The sequence below is a fragment of the Necator americanus genome, chromosome V (assembly GCF_031761385.1).
Source record: "Necator americanus strain Aroian chromosome V, whole genome shotgun sequence".
In the NCBI taxonomy this organism is placed as follows: domain Eukaryota; kingdom Metazoa; phylum Nematoda; class Chromadorea; order Rhabditida; family Ancylostomatidae; genus Necator; species Necator americanus.
In genome coordinates this window covers 17,984,030-18,002,465 of record NC_087375.1, presented here as the reverse complement: position 1 = coordinate 18,002,465, position 18,436 = coordinate 17,984,030, and the positions used below count along the sequence as shown (strand labels likewise).

Sequence of the window (18,436 nt, the reverse complement as noted above, 5' to 3'; positions counted from 1 at the left end):
GCATCATATGTACTATCTTATGTTTTTTCGCGTCTCATCACACTTAAGTTGACTATTACGTCTGATAAAACGACAAATCCCCAGCCTAGTATCCATGTGAAGTATAAAATTCATCTGTTAAAAATGTTCTGATCTATTTACTTGGATTCATTAAAAGTGCTTATTTAAAGGATTACGTAGACTCAATTATTTGAATGCGAACATTTAACGATACGGTCACGCTTTCTTTTTTCACAGTCTTTCTACAATTACAGTTATAATAATAAAGGTTAACTGAGTTGCTGTTGTTCGATGTCAGTAACGAAAACGGTGTAATACAAATTGGCGCTTGCACTTGCTGTACTTTGGAGGCAGAGACGACTTAGAAACAATACTGTCTAAAATAAAATTGCAATGAATGCTCTGTAATATCTGTGAAATTTTCATTTCGTAGGATGAAAATAACGCGCATACCTCGAGTTTTGGTAAGAGAAGTGACGGGCAACCCCAACTTTTTTGAAACCCAAAAAATTAGGCGAGTCTGCAGCGTTTTTTCATGATTCAATCAATTATTACTAAACTCTGCAATAAAATTTCAAGTGAGTTCTTGTCGTGCTTGAAAGTAGGCTATCTTCATTCAAAGTGATCATATAAACGGCCTGACCTTTTTTTTTCAAATTTTCAAATCGAATGATACTGTTACTATGTTATTACAAGTGCAGAACTTCTGTATTAAATTACTTTCATCTTATCAGTTCGATATGATTAGTGTGTGTATGTGTGTATGTGTATGTGCGTGTATGTGTGCGTATGTGTGTATGTGTGTGTGTATGTGTATGTGTGTGCGTGCGTGTGTATGTGTGTGTGTATGTGTGTATGTGCGTATGTAAGTGTGTATGTGTGTATGTGTGTATGTGTGTGTATGTGTGTATGTGTGTATGTGTGTGTATGTGTATGTGTGTGTATGTGTATGTGTGTGTATGTGTATGTGTGTGTACGTGTATGTGTGTGCGTGCGGTGTATGTATGTGTGTGTGTGTGTATGTGTGTATGTGTGTATGTGTGGATGTGTGTATGTGTGCGTTTACCCCACCGCATTTCTATTCCGACCGAATGCTTAACTCATCTGGTTGGTGGTATCCTTTTTCAGAAATTGGACACGCGAATTCAAACGGCTGCTTGAATACTAGCCAAGAGTTTACGATGACTTCAAACCTTATCTTTATCTGTACCATGATGACGTTCATGCTTCAAAATAAGTAGGTGCACAGTGAATTCTCAAATTTTTTGGACTATATCTTTAGCTGCGCAAAAGTCCGAACAATTTTTAAGAGGGTGAAGCACAGGTTTCAATATTTTTGAAGTGGGGTTTTGTAGCTCTTTGAGTGATAAGTATCATTGTTTACCACACACGAAATAACATTGCTGGTAGGTTGTATTCACTTATTGCATTCACAGACACGGCTGAAAAACCGTTCAACCTTGCCAATGTCGAAGGTAACAACATTAATTTCTATGATTAGTTCAAAACGGTGAGTTGTCTAAAGGAAGATGGAATTTCGTTTGGAAACGAAACAAGAAAACAGTGCTAATCTTTCTATGCTCTACGTTGCATGCAATTAATACTTTAAGGCATCACCCCACGAATCTGAGGTGGTGCAGATCTGGTGGAGTATTCGTATACGATATGGGAGACTATCGAGAGGAGGGTGATTCCGTCCATTTCTTCCTAATTGTAAAAAACAGCCCGGAAGATGCGGCGCCGCACAAGGCTGGCGCGCTCCAGTCCAACTCCTTGTAGAAAATAATGCGCCAGGACGCCTGAAGCCGTATCTTCCGGGCCGTTTTTTACGGCGATTAGGAAGAAATGAACGGAATCACCCTCCTCCCCATAATCTACGACTCCGAATACGAATACTCCACCTGAAATCCGTACTACCTCAGATTCGCGGAGTGATGCCTTTAAGAATAATTGTTGGTAGAAAGTTGCTCTTGTCGCAGCTATCGCATAACTTCAAAGACTGCACTGTAGATGTGTTCGATAAGTACATGTTTAGATTTAACAAATAACGACGACTAATCTTCTGATGAGTGCAATTACAGATATCCAAAGTGATCATATTTTTATGCAAAAATTCTAGCCACAGCGTGTAATAGACTGTAGATTGACTGTGAAGCTGTTAAAAATGCAAACAATAACTATTGAATAGCAATAACTACAGAGAAACCATGGCCAGACAGGAGGGGAAGACTTTCCTCTTAAGAATCATCGCAGAGGTCATCACTTCTGAATTGCGATATGTCAAGATATCATTGATGGATCGAACCTCACCCTGTTACATCAGAATGGATGCTTTGCTTACTCGGGCAATTTTAGGCTTGCAGAATAATTTTCCAACCAAAATTCGCCATTCTACAATCATCGACGAGAGCGGTTCATGTTATCTCACTCAAAATATTCCAAAATAACACTCTGACACTTTTTTTGACAGTGACACTCCTGAGAGTGCAATGCGAAAGTTGGAATGGAATGACACGGGTGTTGTAGCGCTTTAGCTAAACCATTGAATAAAGTCATCGTTTGCACGTCTTCTAGCTAAGCGCGGTAAATGCTGACCTAATTCAACGAAATTTGTGAAAAGATCGGTCTACACATGGATCTACAGATAACGCTGCTGAATAGCAAATCAGATGGGTATGCGACGTTCTAATCACACTCAACGGAACGAATATATCTGAATGCCCTGAACACGCAGATGTTACGGTAACATGAATCATAGTAAACTGATGTTAGCGGGGTGTTCAGCGATATCAGAGTTACTCCTACATTCAATTTTGGAACGAAACGTGTAACACAGGTTACGAGGAAGAAGACAATGCGGCCCCGACGGAAAAAAGCCTTTCTCCAGGAAACGATTGAACAGAATTCTGACAACGAAGAGAATGTCAAGCCAAAAACGGTTGCGGTTTAAATGCGTACCTCCTCAATTAAGGTACAACTCTCTGTATTTTAGCCTAATGGACCAGATGCTCCAAAGACAGGCCCAAACGTTGCTAAAAAGGCTGCTGGAACAATAGGAAGAGAAAAAAGAGAACCACCTGCAGCAATTGTTGGCGTTTTAGACAAATTTTTTGATTATGTGTCGGATTTAGGTATGTTGATGATGTGTTTCTTTTATTGATCTTTTGTAATCAAGTGAAGTCACGAAAATGGATGGGTCGAAGAGAAAAGCAGGGCGCTCGAATTATTGCTTACCAAACGTTCAACTTACCTTTTGTTACTTTTTCTTCTTCGTTGCAGTCTACAGATACACTTTGCTGGAAGAAAAAGTATTCTTGCGCTGAATCTTGGGAATGGCACCGTGAATTCGCTGCGGTAGGCTACAAATGAGAGCGGTACCTATGCCACTGCTGCAACGAAAATCCATCCAAGTAGTTTCTTTTCTTCTCGAAGAAACGAAAACAACAAGATGAAGACAGCGTATCAAGAAACTGACAATGTTGGGTGAGATATGGTGTTTGCCCTTACGAGGTGTTTAGAAACGCACCACCCTTGTGTATGCGCCGCATGCATGACCAGAGGGTTAAAAGCATGGAGCAATTGTAGTCCACACTTCGCGAGAGCGGATGACGTGAAATATATTGTTAAGTGTGTAGCTACACACTTGATGCTAGCACTTACGTCATGTTGGCCATTTTTGATTTCTACGTCTTCTGGATTTCAAGTATCCGTTAGGTAGGTTTATTTTCTTGTCATTTCTGTAGCTACGTGTTGGTACTGAACGCCTCCATACACGCCTATTGTGTGGTTCTTGTTCCTAGATATATACAATGTCCTCTAACGCAATTGCATGCGATATTTCAACTTCGACAATTTTGGTTCTTGTTTACGCTTGTTTTAACATCGATTCCTGGGCCATCTGCCACCCTTTTTTGCCGCATGTACATACGAACCGTTGGATACTCTGGATTGGAACACTGATGTGTACTTATGACGTTTCTACGTGATATGTCCCAAACAACTAAGAACATGTAAGCCTGCAAGTCAGTGTCAGTCATTATGAGCTTCCCCTCTACAGCATTCAATACTTCGTGTGTTCATGTATATGCGGCAATTAAGGGAGATAGAGTGCAGAAACCAATGTCAGAGGAAACGTGAAGAAAAGCGCTGATGTTGAAGTACTGCATGTAATTGCATGGACGGATTACTTCTGGAACAAAAGACCAAAATTGTAGAAATTGATGTGCAAATGTTCACCACGAGCAGATGAGCGACGAACATGTGAACACATGAAACAGAAATCACAAGAAAAAAAAGGACTTAATTGATGTGTACTCGAAGTTTAGAAAACGCAGAAATCAAAATCAGACAATATTATTTTACATGTCGTAAGTGCGTACACCATAACAACATACTCGACGCAATCCACTTTCGGAAGGTGTAAATTCTATACGCTTGTGAAATATTTTTTTGAAAATGATTTTCTTCCCCAATATTTTACGGTGAAAAGTCCGTTTTGAATTTCATATTGACTCAGCGGGAAGGGATAGCCTTGACAGACGTTCTAGATGGTATGCGTACATATTATCCACTCCAGCAACTAAATCAGTTAATGCCGCCTAATCAGTTATCAATTCAAAGAAAAAAATAAGCGCAATGTTTCTATCGAAAATGGCAGAAGCCTTCATTGATACATGCTCAAGTGCAGATTCGAAGATGGAGATAGTAGTTAAGAACCCTAACAAGATATAATAATGAGGACGGTGGTTAACAGTGACCATAATAGGAATGATAATAACAAGAAAAACACAGAAAATAACGAAATATTATTCACATATACAGTAACCAGAAGGAATTACTAATCTAGACAGGAGATGGATTGACATGCTCTCGAAAAGCTTTAAATGTCATTCACGTCAGGGGGCATGACTTACTGATTCGATTCCATGCCTAACAGCAGGAATGACAGTCTCGCCGCGAAAGAAATGAAGCATTAGTCAGCTTTGGCCCAGACCTGCTTCCAATTTGAGCTGTTTTCCCTTCCGCTCTTGCTTCTGAAAATAAAGCCGGACGTTTCAAAGTGCAAGTGCCACACTGCAAGTTCCAGGATTCTTGTGAGCTGTAATTCGGTTTTAGACTTTCTAATGTGCGAGAAACGCTGCGGACCGAGCAAATTAGTCCAGAGAAAGGCTGAGGAGAACAGCATGTTGCTGCCTTTGAGCCATCTCGCATATCCCATTCCACAACTTTTTGAACGTTCCTTTCCGTATCCTCTGATTGTATGGCGTCTGAGAGGTTTGTCCTTCTCGCTGTTCGTAACAGCGCCGTATAAATCTCCATTTCCAAACCAGAAACGGCACCGAAAAAATGCGTGAGTGCAGCAACATGATATCCTGTTGATCTAGTTTTGCCTTGTTGATGACATGTGGTATGAACAATCTCCTGAGTTTAGAAAGCGCCGATAAAGGGGCCTCGAAGCAGCTGACAAACTCCAGGAAGTTCTTTTTGACCCTTCTACAGATATCTGGGGTTCCTGTTGCTAGTGACGCACTCCACTCTGTCCATGAATAGGCCCGAACATGAGGCCAAGATCGACGTATACTCTGCTCTTTTCCTTCAATCAAAGAAAAAGTCCGAGAATAAAAATAAAAAAGGCGCTTTCCTGTATGAAGCAGTGAATTGTACGTATGCCCATGTATTCCAGTCTCTTTCTACATCCGTGATTCTTGATCACGCCTCCTATTTCGTAATCTAAGTGTACTGCTCCACAACAAAGAACAACTAGAGAACGACATTGGCAAATCACACTATGCCCCTCCTACCTTTCCTGTGATCCCACCCACAACAATACTAAATACCCCTCAAATAACATACGGGTACTGTAGAACACCCACTCTGCACGTTAGGAAGCATTCACCTGATATGGACATGTTTCGTAATCGTATGTACTGCTACTATTCTCGAAAGTCAAAAAACACGTTTCCTCAACAGTCTATTCAAATAAATTCCATGAATTGGATGTTGAGAGAAGCGGAGTGTTTACAACTATGCCAAATTCTAACGCACCTCATAGGAGTCAAAGTTTCACTTGCAATATTTCAAGTTGATTAGGTGTATTGGGTGGAGATGCGCTCACACTCGTTATCCACACTGACAACTATACGTCCCCCAACCAAGAGATCCCAGCATAGTCAGTTTCGCGAAAAGCTGTGCTTAGGCAACTGTACTGCGAACTGTGCATAAGGGTGGCGAATTCCAGCGTACCTCGTGGGATCTAAGAGCCTCGCACGCCGTTTTTCAGAACGATTCATCATGAGTTGTGATACGGTGCCTTTAACGAAACCACGTAAGCCACGCTCAAAATAACGTATGACTATTCAAGCGTTGAATCTCCCCCAATCCTTTTGGATTTGGATAGAATTTCACCATCCAAAGTTTTTTCAGAAGACTTCTAGAGCATCTAAAAAGCGTCACTACTGCTTTCTTGCTTAGTTTCCCTAAATAGCGTTCCGGTTTGTTTACTACAACTGCTTTTTTAACAAGCAAGCTGACCATCTTTTTATATTAGCGGTACAATGGCAATCCAGCTTACCCCATAAGTTTCTTTTTTTCCCATTACAATCTTTCTAAATTCCTAATCTTTGAACTTTTTCTTGCACGTTTTCAGTTTAACATGTTTGTAATAGGTGTGGCGGGAATCAAAAAGCTGTATAATGAAACCCTTGCCATTTATCGAGCGCCAGATCCTTTATACAAGTTTGTAGAATTCGAGCGAAATAAGGACAAGAATCGCTTTTTAGTAAGAATAGTTGATAGTTGCTTGTAAACAGACTGTGAATGAAGCTACTCCAAATTGAACTCGTGACGTTACAGGATGTTGTTTGTCTCGACCACTCTCGCGTGGTTCTTACCTTCGAAGTACCACCTTGTTCAAACTATATTCATGCAAATTGGGTACGATTTGATAAACACGACCGAGTCTTTATTGCGACTCAGGTATGAGTGGCTTCTACGTTTTGATCAATAACAACTAATACTCTACTACTCTGTATTGCAAAAATACTGCTCAACAAATGCTCAGAAAGGAAATGTTATATTATGGTGTACCTGTGTCCACGAAATGAAAGTCGTTTGTATTATATCAGGCGTACTGAGTGTGATATCATCCTTCTTCTGTTCATAATCGTTTCGAAAACGACCTACATTTTTTTGGCTGCAGATCCTAGGACTTATTGTTGGGAACTCTCGCATGATGCCTCATACTTCCCTAGGCGTCCGCATCATTTTGAGCAACAGTGGCTCTGATACATAGTCGGCGATGAATGTTTTCAAGCAAGTGAGCGCGGTTTTCTCTTACATCTGGCTTCAATCGAAAGCGCATCCACCCTTTTGAATACATTTGGTCACTTAGTAGTGCACAAGTACGACTCTCTCGTCTTGGCTTTTTGGATGTGTAGGTTTTGATTGATTTGCTAGTGCTGTATCCAAGACTGGTATTGATTCTCTATTTATTGATCTTTCTTTATTAACAACAGCTGACGTTTCGGTTTTATCCTTCGTCTAAACCTGTAAAAGTCTGAGCCATCAGTGGCTTATCTTCTTAAGCGTTTCATCAAGGTACGGAAAGCATTCAAACGATAGGTAAACTTCAACAACAACATATCGGGTAATGGCTATCTCATTTTTCGAACCAGGTAACATAAGAGACAGTCACGTACCACAAACGTACCGTCACGAATCACAAAAGTTTTCATAGGGATCTGACGACCCGCACGTAGATCAAAATCTGCATAAAGATTGATATGAGGCTAGTTCGTTTGTGATCGCGATATGCTTATTCTTTCTGTTCATTTTTGGACTTTTAGCGGTTATCCAAAATGCAGCTGGTGTTCTGGTGTTCACTACGATCTCTGGCCGGAATGATAGTATCGTAACCTTCTATTTCGGAGTTTGTTGGCATATTCTACGGTGTGCTCGGAGTGGGATACAGTGTTCAGATTTTGCGAGTCCATCTAGATGCTCCTTGACTCGAATACACAGAGGATGTTCGGTTTTCTCTATATAATCGTCACCGCGCGGCCTGCATGTGATACACCACACGTAATACGTACAATCACCCTTTTTTCCACACAGGAAAACCACACACTCGGGAGTTGTGCAGAGTCGGTCATACACACAATTACGTTCCAGCTCACCTTTGAGATTGTATTTTCACAACCGTTACATCTTGCTGTGGACCCGCTTTCCGCAAACAGCTCCGTACCGCTTTGCTATGTAAGGTAGACAGAACGGAATCAATATTTTTCCCTGAGTGCGCGGTGCAACCCTTCCTGTACATGTTACAATGGAGTGTTTTATTTTGTTGGGATGTGCTGAAAAACATTGGACTAAAATGTTTTTGCCAGTTGCCAGTGCCAGTAAGTTTTCGACACCACTTGGTCTTCCATATAACATTCCGCAAATATATATGCATATTCAAGGAAGCCAAGCACTAACCTACTGGTTTCTCCCTTGTGAACTTAACGACGCTCTCGGTTGAGAAGTTTGAAGCATCTGTCCAATTCTGCGTGTGTTAAGCAAACAACGCAACGCTCATATAAGGAACGACAACAGCAGCGGCTTGCAATCCATTATAAGCATTTCGATTTTCGACATGAAACTAATGGCGAGGGTGCCAGCCTTAGAATCATGTTAAGCAGCCAAGAAATTCAAGCCGTGGGACCCTCAATACCACTTAGATAGGACTGACTTTGAGGTCATGTAGACTATCCGAAGCGAGACAACTTTTAGAGTTTGTGAGTTTTTATCAAAAGGTATAGGACCGAGCATACAGGTAAATCAATTGTGAAACGTGTAATAAGATTTTTCGTTAGCTCTGCTGTTACTTTCGTTTCAATCCATAGCCTATTGAGACGGGGATATTGCTTTCTAAATTCATTGGCAGAGGTTGGAACATATAGGGTGTCATCTTCAAGATGTAGCCCTGTTATCACTATGTGTGGTTCACGTGAAAATACAAATAATTTCCCTCCCTTAGCGCTAACGAAGACCTCGATCTTTCCACCTGTACAAAGATTGCAGATCTCAAGTAAGCCTTGGGACTGGGCAATGAAAAGGCTAAAATCATTTTTCGAAAAACGCTCCAAAACTGAGTATACTGATGTTGCAAAGACCCTGAACTTGTTGTCTACAGTGGAGTTAGGGTTTGTTGCCTTAGAAGTCGTGGGTAGAAAAAGCATGGAGAGTGAAAATGCTCATGCAGCACATCTGTTTTCCTGTCTTCTCTGTTTTTTTTTGCCCTCCCTCAAGCTAACATGAACCACTTGGACGACGTCCACCGTCGACGACCTTGCGTGATACCTGCGGACTTTTTGGTTGAACAGGCGCAAAATTGGAGCAGAGATTCGAAACGGAAGGCACACCAGGTGAGACGAATGCATAGCCAATCACAGAAATAAAAATGAACCTTGCACATTGTTGTGGATAGCATTGGTGCCGTTCTGATCCGAACACATTGAGGTCGTTCCAACAAGTTTGCAAACCTTCTGGTTTTGTCAATGGTGTACCAATCGTCTGAACTATTGTATTCTAGATTTAACAATAGAGTGGGTACAATCGCAGATGGACTTTGACTCACCCATTGTTCCACCACAAATGCTTCCTGCCACAGAACGCTCACAAAATTCTTCTTTATACATGGACTTTTTTTAGCAACGGGAGTATATTATCCTGTCCTATCTTTAGTGCTTGTCTTTAGTGCTGCGAGTTGTTATCCGATTTGTTGCATCCTCCGATTTTCCTTGAACACACGTGATATCTCGTGAAGTCGATGTTGACTATGAAACTCGAGTGACTTGTAGTGTAGTGTTCTTGAAACCGACGGAGAAAGTGGATGGTCCGTCTTTCTGAGTCTCAACGAAAGGACTTCCTTTTAAAATCGAAAGCACTTTGCTGGTACATCTCTTAGTAGCGCCGATGTTCGAGTGTCTTTGAATATTAGCATGATGAGTGCGTAGTCTAAAAACAAGGAATGATGAGTGCATTACGATCACAAGCGAACTAGCCTCATATCAATCCTGTGCGGGTTTTGATCTAAGGACGGTAGATCAGGTCCCTATAAATACCTCTGTAATTCTGTTTGTGGTACGTTACTGTCACTTTCGTTACTTGATTCGATAATTATTAAAATGAGGTAAGCACTACCCAATATGTTGTTGTTGAAGTTTACCTACCGCTTGAATGCTTTCTGTAGCTTGATGAGGCGATTAAGAATACAAACCACTGATAGCTGGGACTTTTCAACGCTCTGACGAAGGATAACTCCAAAATATTAGTCGATAAAAGAAGATCAATAAGTAAAGGAAGATCAATACCAATCTTGCGCAGAGCTCAAGAAAACCAATCAAAAGCTATGCATATCACGGATATTACCCAAGAATTCCGATAAGATGTATCAGTGTAGAATTCGGCTCACAAAGCGGAAGGGTTGGAGTTCGGGTAAAGTAGATGGGCCCAAATATAGATAGAAGACGGCGGTCTACTTCGTAGAACGCTGCTCACCTAGTCGCCCTGAAACCGTGTTGGTCTGCAGTAGGCTCATCAAAGCAGCTTTAAATTGGTAGTGCAGCTTGCTTAAAGGCAGAATACAGGCAAATATGACGTGCTGAGAGAATCCACAAAAAAAGCTTGAAATCGGGTTGTAGGTTGCGGGATTCGGGCTCTTTCCGTTCATCCTTCGTCGTAAAAAACGACGCGTCAACCGTTTCAGTTTCTCCAAGGCTCTTCTAGCTCCCTCGGCAGCCTGTTCATCAATTTCACTTGAACAGACTTGTGAGAAGACGTTGATCTTCGGCCGCTCGCATGTGGATGCGGCACGAACACAAAGTTGCAGCTGAAATCGCCATGATAAACTGCATCTTTTTTCTTTACGACGATTAGGGAGAGATTGGCGGATTTTTGCAATATACAACTCTTCTCCTTGACCTTTTTTCATAATGCCCGATTATTTATACTGCAATTAACCAATTTGAGTCACTTGAGTAAGGGGATTGAGGGTATTGAAGTGAAAATGCAGAAGTGAGTATAATAGTCGTGCGAATTTTAGAGTACCCATGTAAAAGGGTGTAATGTAGGCGCTTCGCATTTGCTTTCTTCTAGGCGGCAAGATTTGGACCCTTTTCTTATGCCTCTTTGCAGAAGATTTTATCTACGTTTTTTTATGACTGTATCAAACGGCGTTTTACGAGCTTAAGAAACAGTATTCTCTTTCTCATTCCATAATTTTTCTGACGAAAATTGCCCATAAAGCATGGTCTTGTAGTGTTTAGAAAACGCCGCATACATGACACCATGAACGACCGTTATCATGAGTGTAAAGGTATTATCCCATCTGACGTGATATGGATTTTCGATGGTCAAGGAATATATGGGATCGTAGATTGCAGAAACGGGTAGGATTCCGCTCATTTCTTCCTAGTCTCCGTAAAAACGGCCCGGAAGATGCGGCTTCGAGAGTTGCGGGGTACTATTTTCTACAGTGAGTTCTATTGGAGCGCGTCAGCCTTGTACGTGCCAATAGAACTCATTGTAGGAAATATTTCGGGGCCGTCTTTTACGGCAATTGAGAGGAAATGGACGAAATCATCCTTCTCCCCATCAATTACAAGCCGGACATAAGGATAAAGGATAAAATTTCTGGCGTTAATCAATCCGCTTGGGATGCACCCCACGTTCACTTCAATTCAGATTAGTTTGAAGTTTAAGAACGTGTAACTGTCCTATACAATGGCTTGCGTTGACTAGCCGATGAGTCAAGTTAGTGTTTTTATCCTCCCAGACAAGTGTGGTATCAATCTATCGAATCCGGAAGGATGAAAGGCTTGGTGAGCACTAGGGCGAATTTGAGCCTCCAATCGATCGTGCAGGAAGCGGAACCTCTAACCGCTACACCACTCCCGCCCCCTACTATTAATATACTACATTATATTCATCATTTCTGAGACTGGTGTAGCGTAGTTGGTAAGAGGTCCCTATGTCTGCACGATCGATCGAAGGTTCGAATCCGCCCTAGTGCTCACCAAGCCTTTCATACCTCCGATGTCGATAAATTAGTTCCTGACTTGTCTGGGAGGATAGGTCGGCTGGCCACAGCAAGTCACTGCATAGGCCAGTTACACGTTCGTGAACCTCAAACGATTCTGAATTGAAGTGAACGTGGTGGAGCATCCCACGTGGGATGCGGGTTCGATGCGACTTTGAGTGAGGCGAAATAGAAAGTGGAAGTGTTGAGTGAGAAGTGCTGAGGCAGAGAAGGAGTTGCGTCACTACGCCCGCCCTTAAAGGCATCTCCCTACGAATCTGGAGTGGTACGGATTTCCGGTGGAATATTCGTATACGGGGTCGTAGATCATGGGGAGGGGATGATTCCGTTCATTTGTTCCTAATTGCCGTAGAAAACGGCCCGAAAAATGCGGCTTCGAGCGTTCCGGCGCACTATTTTCTACAAGGAGTTCAATTGGAGCGCGCCAGCACAGTGCGGCGCCGCATCTTCCGAGCCGTTTTCTACGGCAATTAGGAAGAGATGGACGGAATCACACAACTCTCCATAATCTACTATCGCGTATACGAACACTCCACCTGAAATTCGCACCACTTCAGATTCGGGGGGTGATGCCTTTAAAGACTCTAAATACACATGCAGGGTGCAGATTCCAGATTTGAAAATTATGTCACAAGTTGCCCTTATCCATCTTATGAAAGAGCTTATTCAGGCTCCGTTGGAAAATACAATCGAGGACTTTTGGAGAATGATATTTCAAGAGCAATGCTCCGCTATAATAAATCTTACGAACGTGAGTTGGTATTACACGAACATCGCAGCAAAATGGTCGTTACAAAAGGTATAGCGATAGCTTCTGCTTTGGAAAGGAATCAGAACTGACTCTCACTGTTTCGTGATCTCTGTGGACCTTGTTAGAACCATTTTGATCTTTCAGTGAGCTACCCTTTTGCTAGTTTCATCATCTTTGGTGACACAATTTTACGTGCTCAAGAAATATTCGGATATTTAACAGCTTCCTAAGAACATTCGTGCTTAGGATCCCTGAAGAGATACTCTTTGGTTAAGTGACTGACGGGACGGAATTTTCTGTTACCCTTCGCAAACTACAAAATCAGAAGAAATGTGCCGTTCTTGAATCATGGGGCCGTCGTAAACCGCCTGCGTGCGAGTACAATCGAACGAACGGGTAATTACACCATCTGTAGTCGGGTCAAAACGACATGAAGCACAGTGCAGTTGCGTAAGCGGTTGCTCTCGAGGCAGTGGGGTGTTGCTCAGCGGTTAGAGTCGAGTGAGAAATCCTGCTACTACCATTCACTGCTGCAGTTTGCAATGGTTCCACCTCGATTCCATCCGCAATCTCCAATCTTTGCTTCGGGCGCAACCGCTTACGCAACTGCACCATGATTCATGTCGTTTTGATCTAACTATAGTAAGCTCCAGTTAAGTCGTACTTAGGCCACGAAGTGAAGCATGCTAAGTTGGCTGCACAGTCGAGTGCGAAGTAAGTGGCATTGACTAACGCAATCAGTGTCAGCTGGCTAAACACTCGGCGAAACAGTGTGCGAAGCGCGGAAAGGCAGATACCTCCACAGAAGCTTATTTTGTTACCACATATTCTCTTGCTGTGATGGTGTAGTTTTGGGTAAGTGCGGACTTACGCAGTTCAGTAATAATAGATTGATGCGGAAGAGCTTACCTGTATCTTCCACAAGGCACTAAATGCTATTTATAGTACGCCCACGCTCTTTAAAGTGACTTTATGTCGTTTTTCCTCGTGGCAATTTTTCGTTTTTTGTTTTGTTGTACTTCTATATTATGCTATTCTCTAGGTTTTTATGTCGTGAAGTTTCAGGATTCGGTAGAATGTCTTTTTATTCTGTTTTTTTTTTGTACTCAGTAGTCTTGTATGGTAGGTCATGAAAAATATTAGGTGGACTTGAGTGCTTTTGAATTAGTTTCATGGTTTGTTTTGCTCTTAGGACCGTTCTGGAATCTTATTTTGCAAGTATGTCAGAAGATAGGATGTCATCTCCAATAGTTCGAATTCGAGATGCGCTCACAGTTAATTGCGAACTCCACTGCGCCACTATCCCATAGTTCGCAATAGATCAATCCGTCTCGATCAGATTATAATTCCTCCCACACTACGGTCCATTAACGTTTCGTATTTTCGGTTAATAATAGCAGACATTGAAGAAATGCACGTGGGAAGATTTACTGTCATTTTCCCCGTCCTATGCACTAGAAACAGCTTGATTACCGGGAAGATTTCGTATAGAAGAATGAAGACGAAACATTAGAAACAAGTTAAGGTTCATCATCGAGTTGTTAGAGATTGTTAAGGTTAACCATGTTTTATATGGTCACCGGGACTAACCTCGCTTGCTATAATGGTGCTTTCATCTAGCCGGCACTCATTTCTCTTTAGCATGATCTGCGGAAAGCAAGATCAAAAAACAAGATGCATGAGCTCTTCTCAAATCCCTCGGGTAGTCGTTCTATCACGAGCGCTTATCCTTACTGGCAAAATCCGCACCTCTGTACTTCCACGGATTGGATTCTATTTGTGGTATCAAACTCACAGATTTGGCGAGGTCTTCTACTAGTCTGGGATCTTTCTGAATATTCTTTCTGAATACAGCTGATCATTTGCGCCGCTAGAATTACATGAAGCGAATGACCACCTGCTCAGCAGGGACTGTGGAAGGTTTCATGTTTGTGATCCCGAAATTTTTAAAAGGAGAACCCGTGGTGGGGCTTCAACACTGGGCATGGCGGGGCTTCACACAAGAGTAGATAAACGGAAAAGGTTTGAGTGGAACAGTGATAATGATTTCCTTCTCATGACAAGAAGAAGTGCGAACCCATCTCCCATGGCTCAGAAACAGTGTCAGCGGAATATTATCTGCGATCTTTTTTTAGGTTTGCCCTTCTTTGTGATGCTTCTAGAATTTTTTGCTGCCTGCATTTTAAATGATTATCCTGCAAAGCTTTTCTGCAGCTTATGTGTGCCACTAACCGATCACTGTACGATGCTTTCAGATCAAGCCCCGAAGTCCTTCTTCTTCCAACAATTCCTTAGTGGTTTTTGAGATTCGATCTAAGTTTGTGATGGATCTCCGCACGAATGGCGCCATGGGACGATTCAGATGTTCACCGACTATGATATTTCTTTATAAGGAGAGAAACATGAAAGAGGCGATACGATTGTCGCTTTTATTACGGTCGCTTAGTCCAATTCGGACAACAAGTCTGTAGGAAGACTTCTGGTTGTATCACCTCCTCCAGTTCCTCATAAAACGCGTCCAATTCGGATTCATTGGCTGCAGATGTTGATGAGTAGCGGTTTATGCTAATGAATTTATGGTACAAAGGGCGAAGGTGAAGAATACCTAGGCGAGAAGAGGACATTTGTGGGAAGATAAGATCGGCAGTAGATGGGTGCAAAACAAAACCAACACCGCCTACGTTTTGCGAGGGCAGCTTTTTTCGGGGAATGACGATTGAGCGGTCATTCATCTGTCGTACGTGTTACTACTGTTCTTGGTTTCTTATTGAGCAATTGAGTGGAATTTTATGCGCTCTGCATCTCCGAGAAGGTCACCGTCTGGTGGTACTATTCCCGCGTTGTAAAAACAAAGTTTAAAACATCTCCGTATCCAGGCGTGGTGGATGTCGCCTTCGTCCCAAAGCAAGGAAGTCTTGAGCAGCCTGAAACTTTTTTTCGCCTCTCACCTTTCGCCATACCGTCCGATGTCTGCGGCGGCAGGGCCCAGTATGAAAGTTTCTGAGGAAATGTGTGCATGATGGGGCCACAAGTAAGCGTTTCCTCATATTAAGCAGCCCTGCCAGGGCGGGGTTACCTTTCAGCACAGATCGTGGTCCAACCTATATTGATCAGGGAGCAACCTGGCGGCATTTTGTCAACACGATGGTGGGTCTTAGCAGTGAATTACTCTTAGCTAGGCTTTCGATTCCGAGAAATCGAAAAGTCGGAGGTGTAGAACTCCTCCTCAGTTTGGGAAGCCTTGCCAGAGGACGCACCTCAACTGTGCATCGCAGTTCCAGGCCACTCAAGAGTCACCGTCACGCCAATATGCGGCGGTAAGTCGGAGGACTAATGCTTTACAAGCTACTATTTCGGTCTTTACTGACTGTGTATTTCATTAATACGTATAATGTATTCTTCCTTTCCCTTCGAGATTAAAAGAGGGGTCAAAAAGATTGCACGGACTGGATACGCTCGCCGCCAGGTTGCACGCCCCTCACCGTAGCTTCATTTGCATGAGCTGCGCTCAACAACCAACAGAGGGATTACTACTGGCCACGGTTGCAACCGTGTTTGCAATATCATCTTAGTCGTTGAGCTTGCTTGGGCAAACCTCACAAAAATTCACAATCACAGCACTTACAGTAGTTCTGATTATTGGTTGTTCACAAAGATACGATGTATTCAGATATATAGCTACAACTTTCAAACCATAAGAAATAAAACACCATTGTAATTTTATCAGCGAAGATGCACCGTTTAGATTTCATCTTTTTTCTTTTCGAATTATTAGTACTCGCTGATAGTGTCGCTTTTTCTCAGTTCAACGTGAGAGTACTTTTCTTTCAAGGAACTTGAAGACAAAGAGAGATTGGTAGAGTACTTTCCTGCTAAACCGGGCGCATTCACTAACTATGGAAGAATGTTTGTAAACACCAAGAAGGTGAACGTTACCGCATTCCCCAAATAGTATAATATTTCATTTCCGTTTCCCATTGAGCTTAAATTGGATAACTTTGTAGCTGGACGAAGAAAATAAGTTTGTCGTCTATACTCTGGAAGTATTACCTGATGGTTGTTCGAATAGTCTTCTCTTAAAAGTTATTAAAGCAAAAAACGATAGCGGAAAATCACCTTCTACCACCATGATCCTAAGAATGCTCCGACTTGTTGGATCAGTACGTTTTATACCTGTTACTTCCATGTTTTCGATTACTCCGAATATGATAATTGATAATTCTTATTTAATAATTCGTCCAAAAGTTTAATTTCTTAATCCTTATATACCGCAGTAAGGCACTAACAGTGCGATTTTTTAGTCTGAACGAATCGCCACAGGACCAATCGTTGTTCATTGCGTTTCCGGTGTTGGTAGAGCTGGTACTGTTATACTGATAGACGTTATACTGCAACGTTTATTCACCAATCAATTACAAGTTGACGTATGTTCAGAAACTTTCACAAACGGTGTTCTAAGTTTTCTACATAGTAGATATCCACGATAGTTTCACTTTTATGATCCTTTATCATCTTATACTAACAAAAATGTGTTGAAAAAAGTTGAAGAAGAAAGTTCTTGTTATCCAATAGTCAGCGAGCAAGAGTTTATGTCACTCTTCTTAAAATAACAATAATATTCAACTGCAGCGACATTTTGTGTGAGCGAATTTTCGCTAAATCTCAGTATGTACAGTCAGCATCAAATGTACTCAACGGGTTGGTCTTGATGCGGCTTTGATAGGAGCAAGACGGAGTGAAGAGGAATTGTAATAAACAGAGAATGCTATGTACGCTGCGGTAGATAAGTCGCCGTTACTTGATTGAAGGCATTTGGCGTCGACTGTGTTTATCCAGTGTATACAGCCTTTCCATATGTCAAAATTCAGGATTGAACTAGAATTATTACTTTGTTTATAGCTTGTAGAAATGTTCCGTCATCTTCGCAACCAGAGAGCGTCATGTTTACAAAGAGAAGCGCAATTCCTTTTTGTTGTAGCCAGTGTTGTCGATTATATTGGAGTTAGTAATTTTTCATGCGGCATAAAATTGTACCGCTCACTATGATTGAACGGAGGGCTACAGCATGTTCTTGCAGACTAGATATCCAGGACGATATCGCGAAAAACGAGACAAGTTTAAGAAAGAGTACAGGAACACGCTTAGTGGCGAGAAGAAAGAACAGAAACAACTGGAAAAAACACCAGAAAAGGGACTGGAGCTTGCAAAAGGACTGGAGCTTGCAAAAGGACTAGAGCCTGCAAAAGGACTAGAGCTCGCAAAAGCACCCGTAGAAACTTAATATGCACAAATCATTCAAAAAAGCAAAGCTCTTTATACGTGTCACATGCCATAATTAAATAAAACTGTGTTGCATAGCCTTCCATTGAACTCTAGTGATATACCGTGTAACAGGCAGCGCTCAAAGATGAAATTCGTTATCGTTTCTCTTTGATAAATATTCCACAGTTAACGATTAGTGACCGTAACCGACCTTGGAGAAGAATGAGCTCAAAACTTTTGAATCGATGGAACAAAATACATTTTCTTTCCTTCATGTGGGGATCTCCTTCCGAGATATAGGCGACTAAAGCGACAGCGAAGCTGACAGAGTAAAGTGCGGATTA

At 41.9% G+C, this 18,436-nt stretch overlaps 1 protein-coding gene across 2 annotated transcripts; it reads left to right on the top strand.

The window, feature by feature from the left end:
- Nucleotides 1-1,466: 1,466 nt before the first annotated feature.
- Nucleotides 1,467-18,111, top strand: RB195_014286 (uncharacterized protein; the record flags this gene model as incomplete). Of its 2 annotated transcripts, XM_064204479.1 has the most annotated exons (12): nt 2,670-2,673; nt 2,735-2,742; nt 2,837-2,938; nt 2,993-3,131; nt 6,666-6,778; nt 6,853-6,975; nt 12,750-12,830; nt 16,663-16,755; nt 16,835-16,990; nt 17,132-17,254; nt 17,730-17,831; nt 17,908-18,111. In XM_064204479.1, the coding sequence occupies 12 exons, from the start codon at nt 2,670-2,672 to the stop codon at nt 18,109-18,111; spliced, it is 1,248 nt and encodes a 415-aa protein (XP_064060361.1). The 2 variants fall into 2 exon arrangements, with proteins under 2 accessions (XP_064060360.1, XP_064060361.1); XM_064204480.1 differs by lacking the exons at nt 2,670-2,673; nt 2,735-2,742 and adding an exon at nt 1,467-1,475.
- Nucleotides 18,112-18,436: the final 325 nt, after the last annotated feature.